The sequence below is a fragment of the Camelus ferus genome, chromosome 25 (assembly GCF_009834535.1).
Source record: "Camelus ferus isolate YT-003-E chromosome 25, BCGSAC_Cfer_1.0, whole genome shotgun sequence".
Classification (NCBI taxonomy): Eukaryota; Metazoa; Chordata; class Mammalia; order Artiodactyla; family Camelidae; genus Camelus; species Camelus ferus.
Genome location: NC_045720.1, coordinates 2,862,287 through 2,883,997, shown reverse-complemented (window position 1 = coordinate 2,883,997; position 21,711 = coordinate 2,862,287). Strand labels below are relative to the sequence as shown.

The 21,711-nt window shown below is 47.9% G+C and overlaps 1 protein-coding gene across 1 annotated transcript in view; it reads right to left on the bottom strand.

The window, feature by feature from the left end:
- The window catches only part of AGO2 (argonaute RISC catalytic component 2), a 93,156-nt gene that overhangs the window by 41,512 nt on the left and 29,933 nt on the right, over window positions 1–21,711 (bottom strand). Inside the window, 2 exon segments of the mRNA XM_032467879.1 lie at window positions 2,194–2,314; window positions 14,252–14,444. Coding sequence (XP_032323770.1) covers window positions 2,194–2,314; window positions 14,252–14,444 — 314 coding nt within the window.

Genomic DNA, 21,711 nt, shown 5'->3' with positions numbered 1-21,711 from the left:
CAGGCGTCGTGTAGCCCTGGGCACGTCTGCAGCAGCCCGCACAGCCACGGGCACACAGCGGGGCTACTGGGACATTCGAGGGTTTCCTCTCCTACTACAGAAGCATCCAGGATACAAAGAAAAGTACTTCACAGAACACAGAGCAAACACAAAAGGAAAAAGGGGTGTGTGTGTGACACTTTGCTGTAAGATGTGAATGTACGGGAACAGAAAAGGGGTAACACCTGATATTAACTCTCAGACAGAAGAGATAATTTCTGCATCCCACGAGTGTTTGCTAGCACCGTAATGAGTGGAAGGAGAGGTCTGGAGTCGAGACACCTCACCCTAACTGAATACCGTGGCTTTGGGTGGGTTCCCTAAGCCACCCGAAAAGAGGGTGGGGCTGGGTGGGATTAAATCTAAGAGAGCCTGTGCGAACACTGGTACTCAGCCATGTGTCTGAAGGGCTACCGTGGGCATGGAGGCAGCCCCCACTAACACCAGTTAGGAGACCGCTGTGAATCCCTCAGACCTGGAACAGTAACTATTAGTATCTGTGAACACGTGTGTACCGCGTCCCAGGCGTTCTGATTAACTACTTGAAACCTGACAACTCAGAGTATGATTTAGAACCAGCAGTCAGAGCACCACCCGGGAACGGCTTCCAAAGGCAGACCCTGAATCAGAACCCACCCATTAACTGAGGCCTCAGGGGTGCAGAAAGCACATTACAGGCGGAGGGGCTTCCCTTCGGGTGTGCTCACTTGCACACAAGGGTTTAGTTCTCACAAGGACCAGAGGTAGCATCTATACCGCCTGCCCACTTTGGGGGTGTGGCAGTCGCAGCCTGGCCCGGGGACTGGGACCACACCCGGGCCTGTGTGAACGCCCACAACGACATGCCTCAAATCTGAGTACCGTGCACGCTCCGCCACCCCTTCTGAAGGAAAAATAACCCTAAACCCCTCTTAGTACCTAATCATACACGTGCACAGGCCAAACTGTGAATAAACTCCTTATGCTTTTCCTTCTTATACAACTTTAAACAAAAACAAATGTGCGAATTAAACACACAACTTTATAACTGATAAATTTCAAAGGCAGAGCATGTTAACCTGCCAGGGGTGACCCTGCTCAGCTGACAGGCATCTGGTCCCGGGCCCCCACATTTAGGGCACCACGTCAATCACCCAGCGCCTGGCGAGCCGGCCCCGCGGCACTGCCGTCTCCCAGGGTCGCTGCGCAGAGCTGTGTCAGCACCTGCCTTCCCGCGGCCCTCACCACCCTCCTTATCAGACGCTGCCGTTCCGAGCCACGCTGTTGGGGCGCTGGTGCCATTGGCCCTGCTGCCCTGCCCGCCGGGCGAAAGGCGCTTAGTCATTTAAGATCATCATTAAAATGCAAAAGCAAAAAAATTCACTGCCTGCAGAGAACCTGCAGGTCACTGGGCAGCAGCGTCAGCCCCTCTGAGCTCTCCTCCTGCTCAGGGACCCTAGGCTTTGAGAAGCTCAGCGTGCAGGTCACTGCCGAAGGGGCGCAGCTTCCACGTTCTCACTGGGATTTGGATAACTGCTAAACTGCCAGTTTGTGGGGTTTTTTTAAGTACGAGTAAAAATCATTTATGAACCGAGTCTTTGCTCTTCCTCCCGTATAAACCCAGAGTGGCCCATTTGTTGAAAGACACGCCGAGAAGTGACAGCTTCCAGGCAGAAGTGCTGCTGCTTTGTAAACAAAGCCACAATAAGAATGAAGACAACAAGAGAAGGCGACACTGTAACCTGCCCACTGCTCCCGGAGGGACCGACCAGCACGACGATGGTTTCAGAGGCATCTCGGGCTACAGCTGAGTGTTAGCGTTGCTCTGTGGCCCTTGTCACACACATCTACACCTGTACAAACACACTTTTCCGCAGGCCCAGCCTCATGACCCAGGCTCCTGCTTGGTGGTGGGCTGGGGCACACGCCTGCACATGTGTGTCTGACACTGCAGTCTGTGGTTTCAAGAAGTTCTCAACTCCTTTCTCTGGACTTAGACAACTTAACCTTCTGCCTCTGAAAACCACAACACGCGGCAGGTGGTTTCTGCGGGTCCCGTGACGAAGCACGAGGCCCATCAGCAGCTCTCCCCTCTCAGCAGGAGGACTCGGCGTGACAAGAGCACGGTGAGCGCGCTCGCTGCGCGCCATCGTCCAGGCACACCTGTGGACTCACCTTATCCCTCCCAATTGGAAGGGGCATCGCTGTGTAGAGGTTCTTCCTTCCATCAAACACTGGTTTCCGATCCCCAAAGATCTGTGTTTTAAAGTGCTGAACCATATGTTCCACTATTTCCCTGAAACAAGACAGAATTCGAGCAAAATGTCAGTAAAATCAGGGAAATGGCACACAAGGAAGACATTCTTCTGACACCTGGTTTTTAAGCAATTTCATAAGCCCTGGGGCTCCTTTTAATAACATGACTTTCAAATGCCTTCTGTAAGGAATCAACTAGACCTGCAGTGGGTTTCTGCTGCATTCATCTGGCGACTCAACCATCAGAGACCTCCCTCGCTGCCCACTGTAGCCAATGGACCCTGCAGGACTCCCTGGAGGCACAGAAGACGAGGGTGGCAGGGCTCCTGTCCCCAAAGCTATAGGACTAGCTGCCACATGTGACCCTGCAAGGCCCCTGCCGTGCACACAGGGCACTCCCACCCACTGAAGTCGGGCCGGCTTGGCCATCCGCCTCACACTCCTGGGATTCGCTGCAGAAGGCGCCCTGGGTGCCGCTGCCCGCTCAGCCTGGGCTCCAGAACAAGCACCTTGACGGTGGCCAAAGCCCAGGCCCAGCCTGACTCAGCCGCACAGCCAAACCACTGCCCCCACTGCGGGGGTCACAAGTGTGGAGAGGAGGTTGGCTGCTGTAAGTGACCCTTCAGGCGTGACGGCAGCAGGAACCGGTGAGCACGAAGCAGCTGTTCCGCCGTGGTGCCCTCAGCACTGAGCGGGCGCAGGCCCTTGTCTCGCCTGTCCGACTGCCTGTCCGCAGCTCAGCAGAGGCACAGAAACACGCTGCGGGTGGCCAGAGACAGCAGCTCTCCTGCTGGCCCAGGCTCAGGGCAGCCAGTGCCCTCTGCACAACTCTGCTCTGGGGGAGCCCCACGTGGCACATTTCTGTCCACATTTCCAATCGACTCACCAGACACCCGACTCCAATAAAGCACGGACAGGAGAAGTCATGATGCCTGCCTGGCCCCTAAAGGTCCTCATAGAGGAAACATGCCAAGGACTGACAGCAGACAAACTGTCAGAGGCTCAAAATCTCAGCGGTTGTCAGGAAACAGCAGCTCATGCGATGTGGTAAAGAGGGAGAGACAGACTCTAAAAGCAGAGAAAGGGGAGGGGAGGGGGGGGAGGGGAGGACCCCTGGCTCAGCCTTGCTGTAAGGGTCTTTCTCTGGGGCAGAGCCTTGGTCATCTTTCAGAAGGCAAGGACCCTTAATTCTGAGTTTTTTCTTTAAAAAAAAAAATGCATTCTTGCAATAAAACTCTCAACAAACAGAAGTCCAGGATCAAATGGCTTCACGGATGAATTCTACCAAACATTTAAAGAAGAGTTAACACCTATCCTTCTGAAACTATTCCAAAAAACTGCAGAGGAAGGAATGTTTCCAAACTCATTCCATGGGGCTAACATCAGCCTGATACCAAAACCAGACAAAGAAAATTACAGGTCAGTATCACTGATGAACAAAGACGCAAAAATCCTCAACAAAACATTAGCAAATCAAATTCAACAACAGTTAAAAATATGATACACCATGATCAGCTGGGATTCATCCCAGGGATGCAACGATGTTTGGTATCTGCAAATCAATCAGTGTGATACACCACATTAACAAACTGAGGAATAAAAATCATAAGATCATTTCAATAAAAGCAGAAAAAAGCTTTTGATAAAATTCAGCATCTATTTATGATTACAAACTCTCAAAAACGTGGGTATGAGAGAACATACCTCAACATCTTAAAGGTCATATATGATAAACACACAGCCAGTATCCTACTCAATGGTGAAAAGCTGAAAGCATTTCCTCTAAGATGAGAAAAAAGACAAGGAAGCCCACTCTCACCACTTTTATTCAACATAGTACTGGAAGTTCTAGCCACAGCAATCAGATAAGAAAAAGAAATAAAAGGAATCTAAATTGGAAAGAAAAAAGTAAAACTATCACTGTTTGCAGATGACACGACACTACATATAGAAAATCCTAAAGACACCACCAAAAACCTATTAGAACTAATAAATGAATCCAGTAAACCCGCAGGATACAAAACTAATGTACAGAAACCTGTTGCATTTTTATATACTAACAGCTATCAGAAAGAGAAACTAAGAAAACAATCCCATTTACAACTGCATCAAAACAAATAAAGTATCTAGGAAAAAAATCTAACCAAGTGTGGTAAAGAGCTTGTATTTGAAAACTATAAGACACTAATGAAAGAAACTGAAGACAACACAAACAGATGGAAAGATATAATGTGCTCATGGATTGGAAAAATTAACAGTGTTAAAATGACCAGACTATTCAAGACAATCTATAGATTCAAAGCAGTATCTATTAAATATCAATGGTATTTTTCACAGAACTAGAATGAACAATTCTATAATCTGTATGAAAACAAAGAAGACCCCAAATAGTCAAAACAATCTTAAGTCAAAACATGGATGGACCTGGAGGGTATTATGCTAAGTGAAGTAAGTCAGAGAAAGACAAATACTGTGTGATTTCACTTATATGAGGAATCAAAACAATCTTAAGAAAAATGAAGCTGGAAGACTCATGCTCCTACTTCAGACTTTACTACAAAGCTACAGCCATCAAAACAGTATAAAAGCTACTGGTATAAAAACAGACACACAGATCAGTGGAACAGAATAGAGAGCTCAGAAATAAACACAACTTACATGGTCAAGTAATCTATGAGAAAGGAGGCAAAAATATACAATGGAGAAAAGACAGTTTCTTCATGGTGTTGGGAAAATTGGACAGTTACATGTGAAAGGATCAAGCTGGACTACTTTCTCAGACCACATATAAGGATACACTAAGGGACGGGTTAAAGACTTGTATTTAAGACCTGAAACTCTAAAACTCCTAGAAGAAAACAGAGGCAGTACACTCTGACATCATCTGAGCAGTATTTCTTTTTGGATCTGTCTCTCGAAGCAAGGCAAACAAGAGCTAAAATAAACAAACAGGACTACATCAAACTAAAAAGCTCCTGCACAGAAAAGGAAACCATCAACAAAATGAAAAGGTGACTCACTGAATGGGAGAAAATATGTGCAAGCAATATATCCAATAAGAAGTTAATACCCAGAATAGACAAAGAACTCACGGAAGTCCACATCAGAAACACTACACAACCCGATTAAAAACTAGGCAGAGGGCCTGAGCAGACACACAGATGCCAACAGACACATGAAAGGATGCTCAGCATCACTAATCCTCAGGGAAATGCAAAACAAAACCACAATGAGACATCACCTCATACCTGTCAGAATGGCTGACAACAAATAAAAAGTGCTGGCGAGGATGTGGAGAAAAGGGAACCCTCGTGCACTGTCGGTGAGAATGTAAATTAGTGCAGCCACTATGGAAAAAAGTATAAGATTCCTCAAATAGTTTAAAACAGAACTACCATACAATCCTGCAATTGCACTTCTGGGTATTTTTCTGAAGAAAACAAAAAGAAAAGATACACACATCCCTATGTTCACTGCAGCATTATTTTTTTTTTTTTACCATTTTTTATTGATTTATAATCATTTTACAATGTTGTGTCAAATTCCAGTGTAGAGCACAATTTTTCAATTATACATGAACATACGTATATTCATTGTCACATTTTTTTCTCTGTGAGCTACCATAAGATCTTGTATATATTTCCCTGTGCTGTACAGTATAATCTTGTTTATCTATTCTACAATTTTGAAATCCCAGTCTATCTCTTCCCACCCCCCACCCCCTTGGCAACCACAAGTCTGTATTCTATGTCTATGAGTCTATTATTTCTGTTTTGTATTTAAGCTTTGTTTTTGTTTGTTTGTTTGTTTAGATTCCACATAGGAGCGATCTCATAGGGTATTTTTCTTTCTCTTTCTGGCTTACTTCACTTAGAATGACATTCTCCAGGAGCATCCATGTTGCTGCAAATGGTGTTATGTTGTCGGTTTTTGTGACTGAGTAGTATTCCATTGTATAAATATACCACATCTTCTCTATCCAGTCATCTGTTGATGGACATTTAGGCTGTTTCCATGTCTTGGCTATTGTAAATAGTGCTGCTATGAACATTGGGGTGCACGTGTCATCCTGAAGTAGGGCTCCTTCTGGATATATGCCAAGGAGCAGGATTCCTGGGTCATATGGTAAGTCTATTCCTACTCTTTTGAGGAATCTCCATACTGCTTTTCACAGTGGCTGCACCAAACTGCATTCCCACCAGCAGTGAAGGAGGGTTCCCTTTTCTCCACAGCCTCTCCAGCATTTGTCATTTGTGGATTTTTGAATGATGGCCATTCTGACTGGTGTGAGGTGATACCTCATTGTAGTTTTGATTTGCATTTCTCTGATAATTAGTGATACTGAGCATTTTTTCATGTGTCTATTGATCATTTGTATGTCTTCCTTGGAGAATTGCTTGTTTAGGTCTTCTGCCCATTTTTGGATTGGGTTGTTTATTTTTTTCTTATTGAGTTGTATGAGCTGCTTATATATTCTGCAGATCAGGCCTTTGTCGGTTTCATTTGCAAAAATTTTCTCCCATTCCGTAGGTTGTCTTTTTGTTTTACTTATGGTTTCCTTTGCTGCACTGCAGCATTATTTACAGTAGCCAAGATACAAAAGCAACCTAAGTGTTCACTGACAAATGAATGGATAAAGATATGGTATATATGTACATCCAATGGAATATTAATCAGCCATGAGAAAGAATGAAATTTTGCCATTTTCACAACATGGATGGACCTAGAAGGTATTATGCTAAGTGAAGTAAGTCAGACAGAGAAAGATAAATACTGTATGATTTCACGTACATGTGGAATCTAAAAAACAAGCAAAAAGACATAACAAAACAGAAACAGACTCACAGATACAAAGAAGAAACGGGTAGTTGCCAGAGTGGAGGGTGGGGGGGGGTGGAAGAGGTGAGGGAGATTAAGAAGTACAAACTTTCAGTTATAAAATAAATAAATCGCTAATTTTTTTCAGTTAATTTCAAAGTACACAGGTTTTGCATTAATATACTCACTATAAATTTCAAATATGGATAATGCTGCAAGTCTGCCCAAACCACCTCTTTACCTCAGTCCTCTTCTCAGAAGCAACCTTATTTCAGACCTATCTATATAATTACATAAACACATACTGTGTATTACTTTTTACACACACACCAAAAGGTTCTGGAGCTTGCTGTTTTCCCAGGATGTGTGTCTCTGACACCTTCCCTTGTCACTATATACAAAGTGGCATCAAGTCTAGAACAGAAATGCTACTGTATCATGTACTGTAATATTAACCAACCACACAGTCGTCTATGTTTGCAGACACGGTGTTCACACTGTAAGGCTCCATTTCACTGCCATCTGCAGTTTCACCGCACTCCACAGTATGTTTATTTAACCAGCCCCACTGGCTTACGTAGATGACTTCTTTTCTCTCCCTCCCCCCCTCCCCCCATCACAATACTAGGCATCCTTGTACATTATCAAGCAGAACTGGTGAGTCAAAGGGTATGTATACTATTTTCATTTTAATATGTACACTAAACAACCTTCTAAAAAGTCTGGACCAACATACAGAGGAAGGTGCCCACCAGCGGCAGGTGCCAAGGCCAGAGCCATGCTGCACTGGCCCCCTCCCCCAGCACAGAGCCCGCACTTCCTCAGGGCGCTCCTGGGGCCACCTGACAGAGCTTAAGAGCAGCAGGAGGGAAAGGGCAGGTGGAGGATGAGGAGCACAATTTCTTCCTTCCTGTAGCCCACCCTGTGCCTCTGAGCAAGGAGCTGCTGTCAGCTTTGACTCCGCAGCAAGGTTTCCTAGGGCTGGCTTTAAGGCCCACAAAGCCTGGACCAGCGCTGGCACTGACTGTTCTGTGTGACCACCTGTGCGCCCACAGGATACTGGAAGCACCCCGAGAAGAGGGACCCCATCTTAGAATGCTGACTCCTCCCCACAGCAGCCACTCAGAACGGGCATGGACGCACTGCCTGAGACTGAGGGCACACCAGGCCAGGACTCACAATGACTCATCATAACGTGTGTAGATGGCATTTTTCTCTGTCTGCACGAAGCCTCAGGGTTGAATTCATTAAATGTCTACCACACGTACTGCTCAAGGTTTTGGGAATGCAGAATCAGAACCCTGCCTTTGCTTTAACAGAGACTGCAGCGTGGAAGGAGACGGAGTGCTAAGGGCTGCCTGGCCAGGGCTGCTACCAGGGGACGGTCTGCAGCAGGAGCTTACTGCTCTCCTACCTTTCTTCCTTTCTTTTCCTTAATTTTTTTTTTGGGGGGGGGGACAATTAGGTTTATGTATGTATTTATTTTAATGGAGGTAATGGGGACCGAACCCAGGACCTCGTGCATGCTAAGCACATGCTCCACCCCTGAGCTATGCCCTCCCCCATCTCCCACCTTTCTGTCCCACTCTGGGCTCCCCTCTTCCAGTGCTACCCGGAGACTGTCAATCGCGGGCCCGACTCTCTTCCCTACTAGGGACAGGAACTGTGTCCACCTCGTCCACCCCCATACCGCCAAGTAGCACAGCGCCTATCACACACCGGATGTTTCGTAAATGGTGGCTGGCTGGTGGCACGGTCGGGAGAGAGAGGGACTACGTCAAGGTGCGAGCACGTGGGTTTGCCAGCACAAAAACCTGACTGCCAACATTTTTCTACACCATGACGACTTGATTACAATTATGAGACTGGACCTCAGCCGAAGTCCATCAGAATTAACAGTAAAACGAACAACCCTGAAGGCCCACACATTAACTAGGCAGCAACCTCAGGCCGGCTCGGAACCCAGAGCAGCAGCTTGGCACGCCAGCACATCGGCCGGCCTCGGCCACAAAAATGCAGCTCAAGACCCATCTTCGCTACTTACTATTTGATGCAGGCGATTTCTAAACCTTATAGTCGTAACTGCAACAGGAACATGGGAGCAGAGTCAGGTAAAAACATCCAGCTTTAATCACCATCAGCCTTTTTCTGCTGCCAGATGACAAAGCCTTAGGCATGCCTACTATCACGAAAGAACACTCCTCATGCACTGTGACTGATGGCACGGTAAGAGCCCAGGCCCACCACAGCAATCAGAAACCCAGAGGTGCTTTTTTCACACCTCATTCCAGCTCTAAGGGTGTATCCAAATTGCACGCTCATACAGGCTTTTGTCTCAGGGACATTAAAAATCAAAAAAGCCCATTCATGGAGCTTCTCAAAGCATATAAGACATTTTAAAAGATCTCCAAAGACCTTCACTTAGCTGTTTAAACCAGGTGTGCCCGAAGTTTTGGTTCAGAAACACATTTTTTAATAAGCACATATTTGAAGGACCTCATATAACTGTCAAGTATTGTTTCTTTGGAAACATGTCTTTTGGGGATAAACACTTAGAAGTAGAATTGGTGGGTCAAAGGGTGTGTATATATGTGTGTGTGTGTATGTATACACACACACACACACACTTTTTATTTTAAGACATACACCAAGCCACCTTCTAAAAAGTCCAGACCAATGTGTACACTGAGTGAATCCAACTGTTTAGTTTTACAGATGAGGGGCTCAAATCCCCAAACATTCTTTCTCTTACAAAGGTTGTGATCAGTAAAAAAAGATTACAGGAAAGAACACTCTCTAAGGCACCAGCACAAGCTGGGTAACCAATCTGACTTATCAAACTCCAACTGAGAATTCTGTTTCTGACCATGACAAAGCAAGTAGACAAGCATCCTCCTGCCCTAAACAGCCAAAAACCTAGAGAAAACATGAGACAGCTACTCCTAGCACTGGAAAACAGGAGCTTAGCACTGTGATTATTGAAGGAAGGAAAGCATATGAGGTAAGCCACACATTCACTCTGCCACAGGGCAATTTCCAAATCACAAAATAAGTAAGGAGCATTAGGAAGCAGCAGTCTTATGCTGTGGACACAGGGGTCAGAAGAGGCAGGAATCTGTAGGGCGAGGTACCAGAGTAGACAGCAAAAGCCAGATTCCTTCAATGTAACATACATGATGCTCAACAAACAAGAATTTACGATGCATATGATCATAAGGACAAGCAGGGGAAGGTGGCATGTAATCTAGGGGAAAACCTGCCAATAAAAACAGACCCTGAAATGACCCACATGTTGTAACTAGCAGATAAAGGCTGCTATAATAAATACACTATTACTATAAATACACTTAAGGTCATCAAGAAAAAGGTAGGAACAATGAATGAAGAGATGAGAAATCTCAGCAGAGATTGTAAAGTATTAAAACGAACCAAATGTAAATTATAGAACCAATAATTACAATATACAAATGAAAAAAAATTATTGGATGGTTACCACAGAAGGTTGTGTATTACCCAAAGGGGGGGGGGTGTTAAAAAGAAATCAATAAAGATTACCCAAACTGAGAAAAGAGGAGGGAACTTTTTTTTTTATTGTTTGTTTTTTAAATCACAGGCTCAACGACCTGAAAACAATATCAAATGATCTAACATACAAATAATTGCAATCCTGGAAGTAGAGAAGAAAATGGGACAGGAAAACTATTTGAAAAAATAATTTCACCCAAATATCATGAAAGATATCAACGTACACATCCAGAAACTGAAAGGACCCCAAGAAGAAAAATAAGAAAATTCCACCTGGGTACAACATAGTTAAACTGCTGAAAAGCAAAATTGAATAGAAACTATTCAGAGAAAAAAAGACAAATACATACATACTGGGGAATTACAGTAAGAAAAGTAGATTTCATAGAAACAATGAGGATTAAAAGGCAATATAATAACATCTTTAAGGAGTCAGGGAGAAAAACTGTCAATTTAAAATTCTATATCCAGCAAAAATCTTTCAATTTCTACAGATTTTAAAAGATGCTGGGAGAATTCATCACTGGCAGACTCGCACAGTGAGAAAGGCTGAAGGACGTTCTTCAGGCCGAGGAGGAGAGATGCTAGGTGAAACCACGCATCACCAGGAAGAAACAGGGGGAACTCTCCGAACACAGCTCCTGTGTGGGCACACAGACCATCTTCTTTTCCTGATCTCTGTGACAATGGGGTCTGTAACATACGTAGACATAAAATACAAGACAACAGTAGCAAAGGGAACTATACTAATACAGCAATCTTGTATTTTACATGAAGTTACAATATTAACACTAAGTAGACAGGGGTAAGTTAAAGATGCAGGCTGACATCTACAGAGCAATCACTTAAGAAGCAAAAAGGTTAAAGTTAAAAACTAATAGAGGGGGTAAAATGGAAAATTAAAGAGCATGTGCTGGGGGAGGGCACAGTTCAAGTGGTAGAGCACATGCTTAGCATGCACAAGGTCCTGGGTTCAATCCCCAGTACCTCCATTAAAAAAAAAGAAATTAAATAAACCTAATTATATCCAGTTTAAAAAAAAAAAAAAAACTAAAAAAAGAACAAAAGAACATATGATGAGCCCAAAAAGAAAAGGGAAAAGAGAAACAAGAATTAAAAAAAAAAGATCTAAAAATAAAAAAAAAGCAAGATGATAGACTTAAATCCAACCACAGACAATTACATTAAATTTAAATGAGCCTAACGTTCTGATTAAAAGCCAGAAATTTTCAGACTGTATGAAGTAAATCCCAATTGGGGGGAGGGTATAGCTCAGTGGTAGAGTGTGTGCCTAACATGCATGAGGTCATGGGTTTGATTCCCAGTACCTCCACCAAAAGTAATGAATAAACAGATAAACCTAACTACCCCCCTAAAAGTAAATTCCAATTATATGATATCTACAATGGATGCACTTGAAACACACACGCGGATATGGGTTGAAAGAACAAGCATGGAAAAAGGTACATCAGCCAAAGATGTAAGAGTAAGAGTAGTAATGGTCAGACAGAAAAAGCTTCTCAACAAGGAGAATTAGCAAATACAGAAGGATGTTTCCTGGTGATAAATGGGTCAATTTATCCTGGAAGGTACAGCAGTTACAAATATGTACATGCCTAACAGCTCTGAGACACATGAAGCAAAACCAGACCGTATTAACGGGGAAACAGACAAACCCACATCATACTTGGGCAAAAAGTAAGATATACAGGAGTTTCCAACTATTAACCAACTCCACCTAATATTTACAGATTTGCCCAAACCCAACAGCTCCAGAATACACATTCTTCTCAAGTATGTGAGGAATGTTTAACAAGATAAATCACTTGCTTAACCAAAAACAGGTCTTAATAAATTTCAAGACTGGAATCTTACAGAGTATGCTCTCTAATCATAAAGGAATTAAATTAGCAATCAATGACAACAGGGTGTCAAAAAAACAAGCAAAAAAAAAAAAAACACACAAAATAACTTCGAAGAGTTAAAAACTGAACACATTTCAAAAAAAACAGAACAAAAATAAACAAAAAACAAACCAAAAAAGAACAAGAAAAACCCAAAAAACCACAATGAATTCATAAAGAAAATGAGAAAATATTTTAAACTGAATGAAAATTAAAATGTATCAAAACTTGTGGCCCATAGCCAGAACCAGGCTCACAGAGAAATTCACAGCCTTAAAGAAATGGACTAGAGAAAAAAGAAAGGTTTAAAATTGATGATCTAAACTCAAAGTAAACAGAAGGAAAGGGAATAATAAAGATCCGAGAAGAAAACTCGGGGATGGTGAGACAACAAAGAAGAAAAATCAACAAAGTAAAAAGCTGTTTCTGTGAAAAGACGAATGAACTTGACAAACTCCTAGCAAACCTGATCAAGGAGAAAAGAGAGAAAACATAAACTTAAAACATCAGAAATGAAACAAGGGCTTTCACTACAGGTCCTACAGACATTAAACTCTAAGGCCCAGTGACCTAATGACAAACTCAGCCAAACATTCAAGAAAGTACAGGTGAGCCTCAAACAAGCCAAAACTGTAAGTGTTCTTAAAAAAAATCTCGGGGAGCGTCTCTGTGAACTTCAGGAAGGCAGAGATTTCTTAAAGAGAACATGCAATGTAATAAACAATAAACACTTTCGAACAAAGTTACAAACGTCTGCTCACTAGGACAGCGAAGCAGCAAGCCTCAGCCGGGTGAGAACACTCCCAGCGTAGACCCGCCTCCAGAGCACGTCAGACACTGACAGACACAACGCCCGCAAAACAGCAACAGGACTTCAACAGACACCCTGGTAGAAATAACACATTTAATACCATATATAACATATGCATATAATGATTATGGATGTAAGTACACGAAAGGTGCGCAACTCAGCAGCTATCAAGAAATGAAAATTAAAACCACAATGAGAAACCATTACGCACCCGTCGAAATAGCAAAAATCAAAAAGCCTGACCACACCAAGCGCCGAGGAGGACTGGAGCAGCGGGACTCATGAAGGGAGAGTGAGAGGGGACACCTCGCTGGGGAGCTGCCGGGCAGCGTGTCACGCAGCTAACCCTGCACCACCCTTGATCCAGCTATTTCACTCCTGGGTGTTCATCTAAGAGAAATGAAGACGAACGTCCACAAAAACGCCGTGAACAAGCGTGTTCACAGCAGCTTCATTCACAACAGCAAAGCCCGCAGCGCCCGCCCAAGCACCTAATGTAAGAGGAGGAGTAAATGAATCACAAAACATTCAGGTCAGAGCACGTTCCTGAGCAACAGAAATAAGAAGCTATTAACACACACGATCACACAGGTGCACCTCAAAACCAGGCTGAGTGGGCGGAGTGGGAGGAAGGGGAGGCTGTCCCGTGGGCTGTGTGTCCCCACTTCTAAGGGCAGAGAGCAGCCCCAGCGACGCAGATCCCAGTGCTGACGGAGAGGGCACAGGGCGACGTTCCGGGGTGATGGGCATTTGTCAACACTGAATCATACACTTACGACGTGTATCTCATTGCATCTCAACACAAAAACATTTTTCACAAAATAAATGCAATGGAAGCTTCTTGGGGGAGAAAAGTCAGAAGGACCTGTTGAGAATCAAAGGGTTGAACCATTTCAGAATAAAAGATGGAACGGAGTACCTGTTAACTCTCCTTGGGCATTTCTCTGGCTTGATATCCAGCTCATAGTGATAGATGTCGATTTTTGGAATGTCCATTTCAAAGAAGTTGGCCTGTAACTTGATTGTTCTCCCCGAGGTCCCGAAGTCGGGTCGTGGCGGGGGCTTGAAGGCATATCCCTGGATGGGTGGTGGTGGCGGTGCAGGCGCGAGCACTGGGAACAGCAGAGAAGGCAGTTACACAGAGGGCTGGCTCCCCGGGGGCCTCCTTGTACCATCCCAGGCCTCGGCGGTGCCACCCCTCCTTCTCCCCCCAACCAAGACTCCCACCCCCACCCCACCCGGTCACCTGTCCACACTGCACCAGGCCCTCCTTGTTCAAACTGTTTCCTGCCTGGTCCTCTCCTCGCTCTGCCAGATCCTTGAAACACTGGCTTTTCCCTACCTGGCCCCATCTCTTGCAGGCTGGCAGTCCACTTCTTCAGGCCCACACCCAAGTCAATGAGGCTGGGTCTCCTCCACAGTCAAGGCCCTTCCCACACAGTCTTTAGGCCAGGTGCACAATACTCATGCCCCTACCTGCTTTTCTCTCAAATTCATCCTTTCCTGTCCATCCCTGTCTGCCTCACTTGGGGCCCCATTCCATCCTGGTGGGATCTCAGCTTCCAGGCACCCCTCACCCACTTCTACAGTCTGATCTCACCCTGTCCAAATACCAGCACGCAGCCCCAACATTTAGGCATTCATGGTCTTCATGATCTGGCCTCAGCTTTACCTTCTGCAGTTCTAAGATCTCCCACCCCCATTCCAAGGACCACACATGTCGGCTACGGCCCAAGAACCCTATAGAATCCATGGAGTTCCTGAGTCTCAGCCCACTCTAGCCACATTCCCAGTACGAATGTGCCGCACTGCGCTGTAATCACACTGGGCTATCCGCCTCCCCAGCTGGACCGCAAGCAGCGTGAGGGTCAAGGTCCCCGCCTGCCTGGGGTCTGAGGGAACACTCAGCGCACAAGACCCAGAAACATCTCATCAACCCCTCCTCTTACAAGCGGGGCAGCTCAAGCTCAGACAGATGAAGGAAGGCTGCAAAAGTCGCTCAGAAAGCGTCGTCACCATGGACCACCACCGTCGCAAAGGAAGACGCTTGCAACATCGCGCCAGGAAAGCCCAGCCTTCCCGACACCAACACACAGGCACACACCTTGACGCCACGCCCCGAGCAACACCTCCTACCCGACGGTCCCTCTGCCAGGGGCTGGGCTCCTCCACCCACACAAGATCTCTGGGCCCCAGAAGCCAAGACGCAACACTCTTCTCTGCAACACATCGGCCTCGCCTTCCTACAAAGGAGGTGTCTCAACATTAAGTCAGTTCTTCACCTAAAATGCGTTATAATAACTCTGGTTATCATACTTGCACACTCACTTCTGTTCTCGTTCTCTGCATGTGAGAGATTAAAGATGGGGCAGTGTGAATTATCAGCCAAGAAGACAAGGCCAAAAGGGTAAGACTCATATGTAATCAAAGGGGCCAAGACCGTCACAGCAGGGTCCCTCCTGTGTGACTCTTCCTGTTAATTTAATCTAAGAGTGCTTTTTTCTTTTTTCCTTTCATAGACAGTAGAAAGAAACTCAACTCAAATTTTCAGTAATTCCACTAGTAAAATTCAAACTGCAGCTTTAGGACAAAACCAACTAAAAATTTTTCCAATAACAGAATACCTTTAGTTTTCATTCAATATCTTTGTTTCCATAAAGTCCTCATTTAAAAAAAAAAATCCATGTATACGTCAATCCCTGTTGACATTCCCTGGAAACAAAAGTACTCTACAAAAAATAACAGAAGCTGTTCCTACTGGATGTCTGACACAGAAGAACTCAGAGAGCCCCTGAATTACTTGTTTTGTATTTTGACTTCTTTCTGTGAGAAAACAACCATGCTCTGAAGGTTATAATCTCACTGAGTGAGACCACCTGGAGGCCTCTGGGTCTCTCTCCACTAAGCCACAGCGACTTCACAGGTGACACACTCAGTCCTTCACAAGGGCTCACCCCTCGGGCAGGCATGCCCGTGGGCCCCTGATGTGCTGGCTCGCGTGCGGGAGGCAGAGACCCAGGACACAGAAACAAACACTGTTCGCAAGCAGCTCATGCATAACTTCCCAGGAGGGCGTCTGAGTGCAAGTTGTCAAACGGATAAGTGTGTTCACTTCTCCCAAGTCAGCAGGTCCCATGGGGTCCTCGCACTGAGCACCCAGCCACGCACGTCAAGGGGTGGACACCACTCGCTCTCCGTGCTCAGCACTGAGTGCCCACTGACACAAGGCCCCTGTTCTCAGTTGGGCTCCGCCCAGCAAGAGGACCCTTGTAAATGCAGAGACAAAGTTAGACGACAAGAGGTTACACTGCGTCCCAGGAAACATCCAGCCCAGAAATCCAGAGAAACCTGAACCCGGGTCAATTTCAGGAATTTCAGGAATGGGAGCACCATCCACATGCACAGGGTTCCCAGCACACAAAGTGCTTTCCACACGTTCCTCAACTGCACCTCACAGCTATGGGCAAAGAGGTCGCCCTGAAAGGTGAAGCCATCCAAGGCTGGGACAGAGGAACACAGCCGATGTGCCCACTCCACACCCAGGCTCCCCCGCCCACCACCGGACCGCAGTGCCCAGCCTCACCGAAATCTCACCAACTAGCACAGAGGAGACCAGGGGCCTGTTGCTCAGGTTGAGCCCATTTCTCCTATCTCCCCAACACCTATCACTTCTACAAAACGTGCTGTGGAAAACAAGGAAAGCTGTCTACCAGTTTGCACTGCTAACCCATATTAATAAAAGCAATGGGGATAAGAATTAGAAAGAAGAATTTTTAAAAGGGGGAAGGGTATAGCTCAGGGGTAGAGCACATGCTTAGCATGCTGGAGGTCTTGGGTTCAATTCCCAGTACCTCCATTAAATTAAAAAATAAACCCAATCACCACCCCCCAACACACGCACAAGAATCAAAAGCAACAGGGAAGACCCAGTGGCAGCACATTCATAAAAAGCCTGATTTCACAAGACAGCCCTTCCCTGCTTCTACCTTTTAATAACGAAAACACTGACAGTCGTGGGAAGGCACGCAGAACGCAAACCCACAGGTCAAAGCTCTCTGAGCAGAGGGACGGGCAGGGGGCCCATGAGCTTCGCGCCCTCGGGAAGGAAGCTCTCCCGCTCAGGGACATGAAGTCCTCGGAGACACCTGGATCTATTCTTCTAATGTGGGGAGCCCCAGGTGCAAGTTGCCCAAAAGAGCAGGAGGGTCCACACACACACAGCGCTGGGGAGGGTGCAGCGAGGATCAAGACCACCGGGAACCGTCCCCCTGCACCCCCGCCCCAAGCGGGTAAGGAACAGGACAGCCAGAGAGGGAGGCGACCTCTCACCAGGGCGTGAGCTCTTGGCCCCGAGGTAAACAAGCACCAAAATGGGAACCACAGTGGCCTGACTGGGCACACGCGCCCCCCACCGTGGTGACACAAGACTCTGAGAGCCCACCCTGGGATCACCCGAGGGGAGGCCTCCAAGCCCTCTCCCCGCACAGTCCACGGCTCCTCGCCGGCTGCGGGCAGAGCTGGGGCTGGGGCCGCGTGTGCACTGAGTGGGGCATTGGAGGAAAAAAATGAGGAGGGAGGACCGAGATGTGCAGCAGCCGAGCAAGGCGAACATGCTTCTGAGTCGAGTCGCACGGTCCTTTTTTTCCCCAGAGCCCAAGCTCCCTCGTCAACCTCCTTACCCCTGGGCTCCTCAGCAGCAGGTGCCACCAACATCCACAAATAAATGGAAGACCAGGGAGCGGCTCAAGAGGAGGGGGCATCTGGGGAGACCTACCCAATGAGATGCCACCATGCTGGCATTAGGCCAACTGGCCATGGCTCTGGTGGCCTACAAGGCAGGGACCCAGCCCCATTCCGACCCCTCAAAGATGCCACCCCATCTCCCTACTCCTGCCCCACCAGACGGGCGATTCCCCCCACCTTCCAGGCTCTCTCACGTCTCCTCCACTCTTCATGGAGGGATTCAGGCTCCAGCTTCTTGTGAAGACTACTGGCAGACACCCAGCCTGCGCTCGCCCCGACCACGGGCAGCACGCACAGCCACACATCCCACCCGGCAGCTCATGAGACAGGTTTGTGGGGAGCAGACTTCCCATTGCTTCTGAGGCATCAGCCTTGCCTCCACATGGGGGACCCTTGGGGGGGGGGAGGCAGACCCTTCTTTCTTCCAGGATGCTGGCGGTCACAGCAGGAAATGACTCGTCCACAGCCATGGCCAGCACAGCCCCGGCCTGAGAACCTGGTGCAGGGGCAGGCAGGTGCAACACAGGCACCGAGCGCTTGCTGACCCTCCGCTAGTCGCTCAGCACGTGCGTTTAAAGAGCCACATCTCAATCAGTGAAAGGGAAACATGCAGTGAATGAGTAATCGACTTCCTGTATGAGTAACCGGGTCATAGAAACCAGAGAGCTTTTAACAGAGTCCACGGAGGCGAGTCGGTCATGACACTGTGAGCAAGGCTCTGACGGTCAGAGCTGGTCTCCTACAGAAACCCACCCCGTGCAGTTCGGCCTGTCACTGACTTCTCAGGAGGCCCAGAGCAGGGCGGTGTGACACCTGCCCCCTTCACTGTCTCTTGGCAGCCCCCTCCCGTGTGAAAAAGGAAGGCAGCCCCCTCGCCATAGTGGTTCACACGTCCCAGCCCTCCCCAGAAGTAAGGGATGGAGACACACGGACACAACTTAAAAACCACAACCATCTCTCTTCTCTCCCACCTGGAACTGGGGGGCCCAGGCCACAGACCCAAGGAGCCCAAGAGGCATCCTGAGACTGCGGCCTGCATGGACCAGCCCTGGCAGGAGCGTGGGAGAAGACACAGGGGCACAGCCACGTGGGCTGGCAGGGCCCCCACAACACAAGGCAGCCTCACAAGTGGCCAAGACCCCCTGGAAGAGGACATCTGGCCCATGGGTGCGGCCGTCCCGGACACTGTCCCTCCCCACCTTCCGCTGGCGGGAGGGCGTTACACTCCACGGAGGGAGGCCGCCTCGCTTCCCCACCCGGGACGGTCCACATGGGCTGGGTAAAACCATTCCTGTGTGGTAGTTTTCTCTGGATCAAGCACACACTTATTACAGAAGATGCAGAAAAATCAAAGGACGTTAAAATTGCCTGTAATGTCAGAAGGTAACCACAGGCAAAGCTGGGACTCAGACACGGGTCTTGCTGCCATCAGAGACGTGGGCTTTGCCACCAAGACGAGCTGCCTCGAGTCCTTCTGAGACAGCAGATGTGCTTAAATCAAACACAATTTACAAGAAATCGGTGACCTAACAGGGCATCAGTCTTGTCTTGCCCAGTTCGCTCAGTGAGGATCTGAGAGCGTGGTAACAGCTGCCGTGACTGCGTCCGACTGCGGGGGAACACGCACGGAGCACACGCCGCCGCCATAGGTGCCGCAAAGCACGCTTTAAACTCATGCTACTTCAAAATTATGACATGTTTGAGATCTGCTGGAGGCCTTGTTATTAAATGTGGTAAAGGATCCATTTGTTACTTTGTCATCCTTTTGTTTTGGTATTTTGTAACTACTTCGATACAACCAGGTGTTCTTTGTTTTGTTTTTCTTTTTGTCATCCAATGTATCTTGTTCTGGGTCTTGGAAAACATTCTGGACAGGGATCCTTCTGGAAGCGTCACCAGCCTATTCAAGGAGTTTGTGGCCACACACTTCCGAGAACCACCTGCTCTACGGGGACAGGGTGCTCTCATCTCTATGCAGAGAAGAGGGTCTCTTGGCTGCTGAAAACGTCACAAAACCTCCATGGTTTCTGCGGCAGCATGGAGGGTGGGCAGGTACGACGCTCCTCACCAGGAGCAGCCCTGCCGACAGCACCACACCCCGCGGCCAACAGGGCCCCGTCTCCATGGCTGCTCTGTGATCACCCATCGCTGATGTGATGTGAGCTCACGATTTACCAGCTGCCATGACAACAGGCTCCCCAGGCTCCTGCTCATCACACGGGCTGCCTACCACGCGGCTGAGCTGGGAATCAGAAATGAGACATCCTGACAGCATCACCCCAGGGCAGCCTCACGGCCCTGCCGCTGTCCACCGAGGGCCACGAGGAGCAGGCCTCAGGAAGGGGTGGGGCAACCCTGCGACCGGTGTGGGCACCAAGCTCTCCCAGGACAAGTGAGAGGACAAGCACAATTTCAGTACTTAAGTGCAAGGAACTGGATCTTCAGTAAATTGCGAACCACACTAGGCCAGGCACAGGGATCTGGAATCTGACGGGGAGATCACAGCCCCTTACCCTTTCACTCCGACTCCCACTGCGGTCTGTTATCACAAGCACAAACGCATACGTCAGGTCAAGAACAGCAACCCGGACCACAGACTACACGAAATAAATCACAGAATTCGAAGCCAGGAGTCACCTCGGGAAACCTCAGAGACTCAGAGGAGAGAGTAACCCACACTTCCCCTCCAACCTGCTCTGAGTCACCAACTGTGCAGGTGCTGGGGACACAATGCCAATGAGACAGGTCTGGGGGCCGGGCCTAGGGGAGGGGCAGGAAACAGAGTGAAAATACCAAGAGGCAAGCACCAGGACTTCCCAGAAGCGGCACCGCGCTGCCTGTCACCACCCCCACTCCAGACAGTGTTCCTTCCGCTACATCTTATTATGAGTTATATGACCTTCAAAAACAAAGAGATCTGTGTGACTGTTCACTCCCCGGTGACTTACATGTTTCTTAAGAAAAGTCTAAGTCACAGAGTCATTAAATAAACCAATATCCTGACTCTTAAGTGAAGCAGCTTTGCTGACTGCCGAGGCCCCAGGCCTGAGTTCACCGGCCGCGGCTGCCTCCCGGGCTCGTGTCACAGCCCTGCTGGGAGGCTGGGGGGCACAGGGCGCTCCTTCGGGAAGGGAGCCCAACCCACCTGCACCCACGTCTTAGTGGGACCTGGATCATGCAAAAGACTTGCCACCCAAATACCAGGGAGCTCCTTCCAGAATCTCACAGCGAGTCTGAGTATTCAAAGCCATGCGCTCTCCACCTTCCCTTCAGAATTCTGGTTTCATGATGGGGGGCATCACAGCCAGAAACCAGGAAGGCAAAAGAAAGCGATCAAAACAGCTCGGGGCGGCCCAGCCCTTCCACGCCCCACCCTGGGCCAAGCCGGGCGTGGAGAGGGCTCCCGCCTGCTTCTGCACGTCCCTGTGAGGAGGACACGGAGGCTCTGGGGATGCACGACGTGTCTGGGCCCCTTGGCCAGGCAGTGGCCACGCAGGACCACACCCAGGCCGCTGTGTCTCCCGCACCCGAGCTCCCCTCATGGGCTTCAAGAGCCCCTCGGGCGCAGACCACAAACCAGAGGCCGTCAGACTGGTGCTCTCCGCTGAGACCAGCCGCTTACAGAGCCACCTGCTG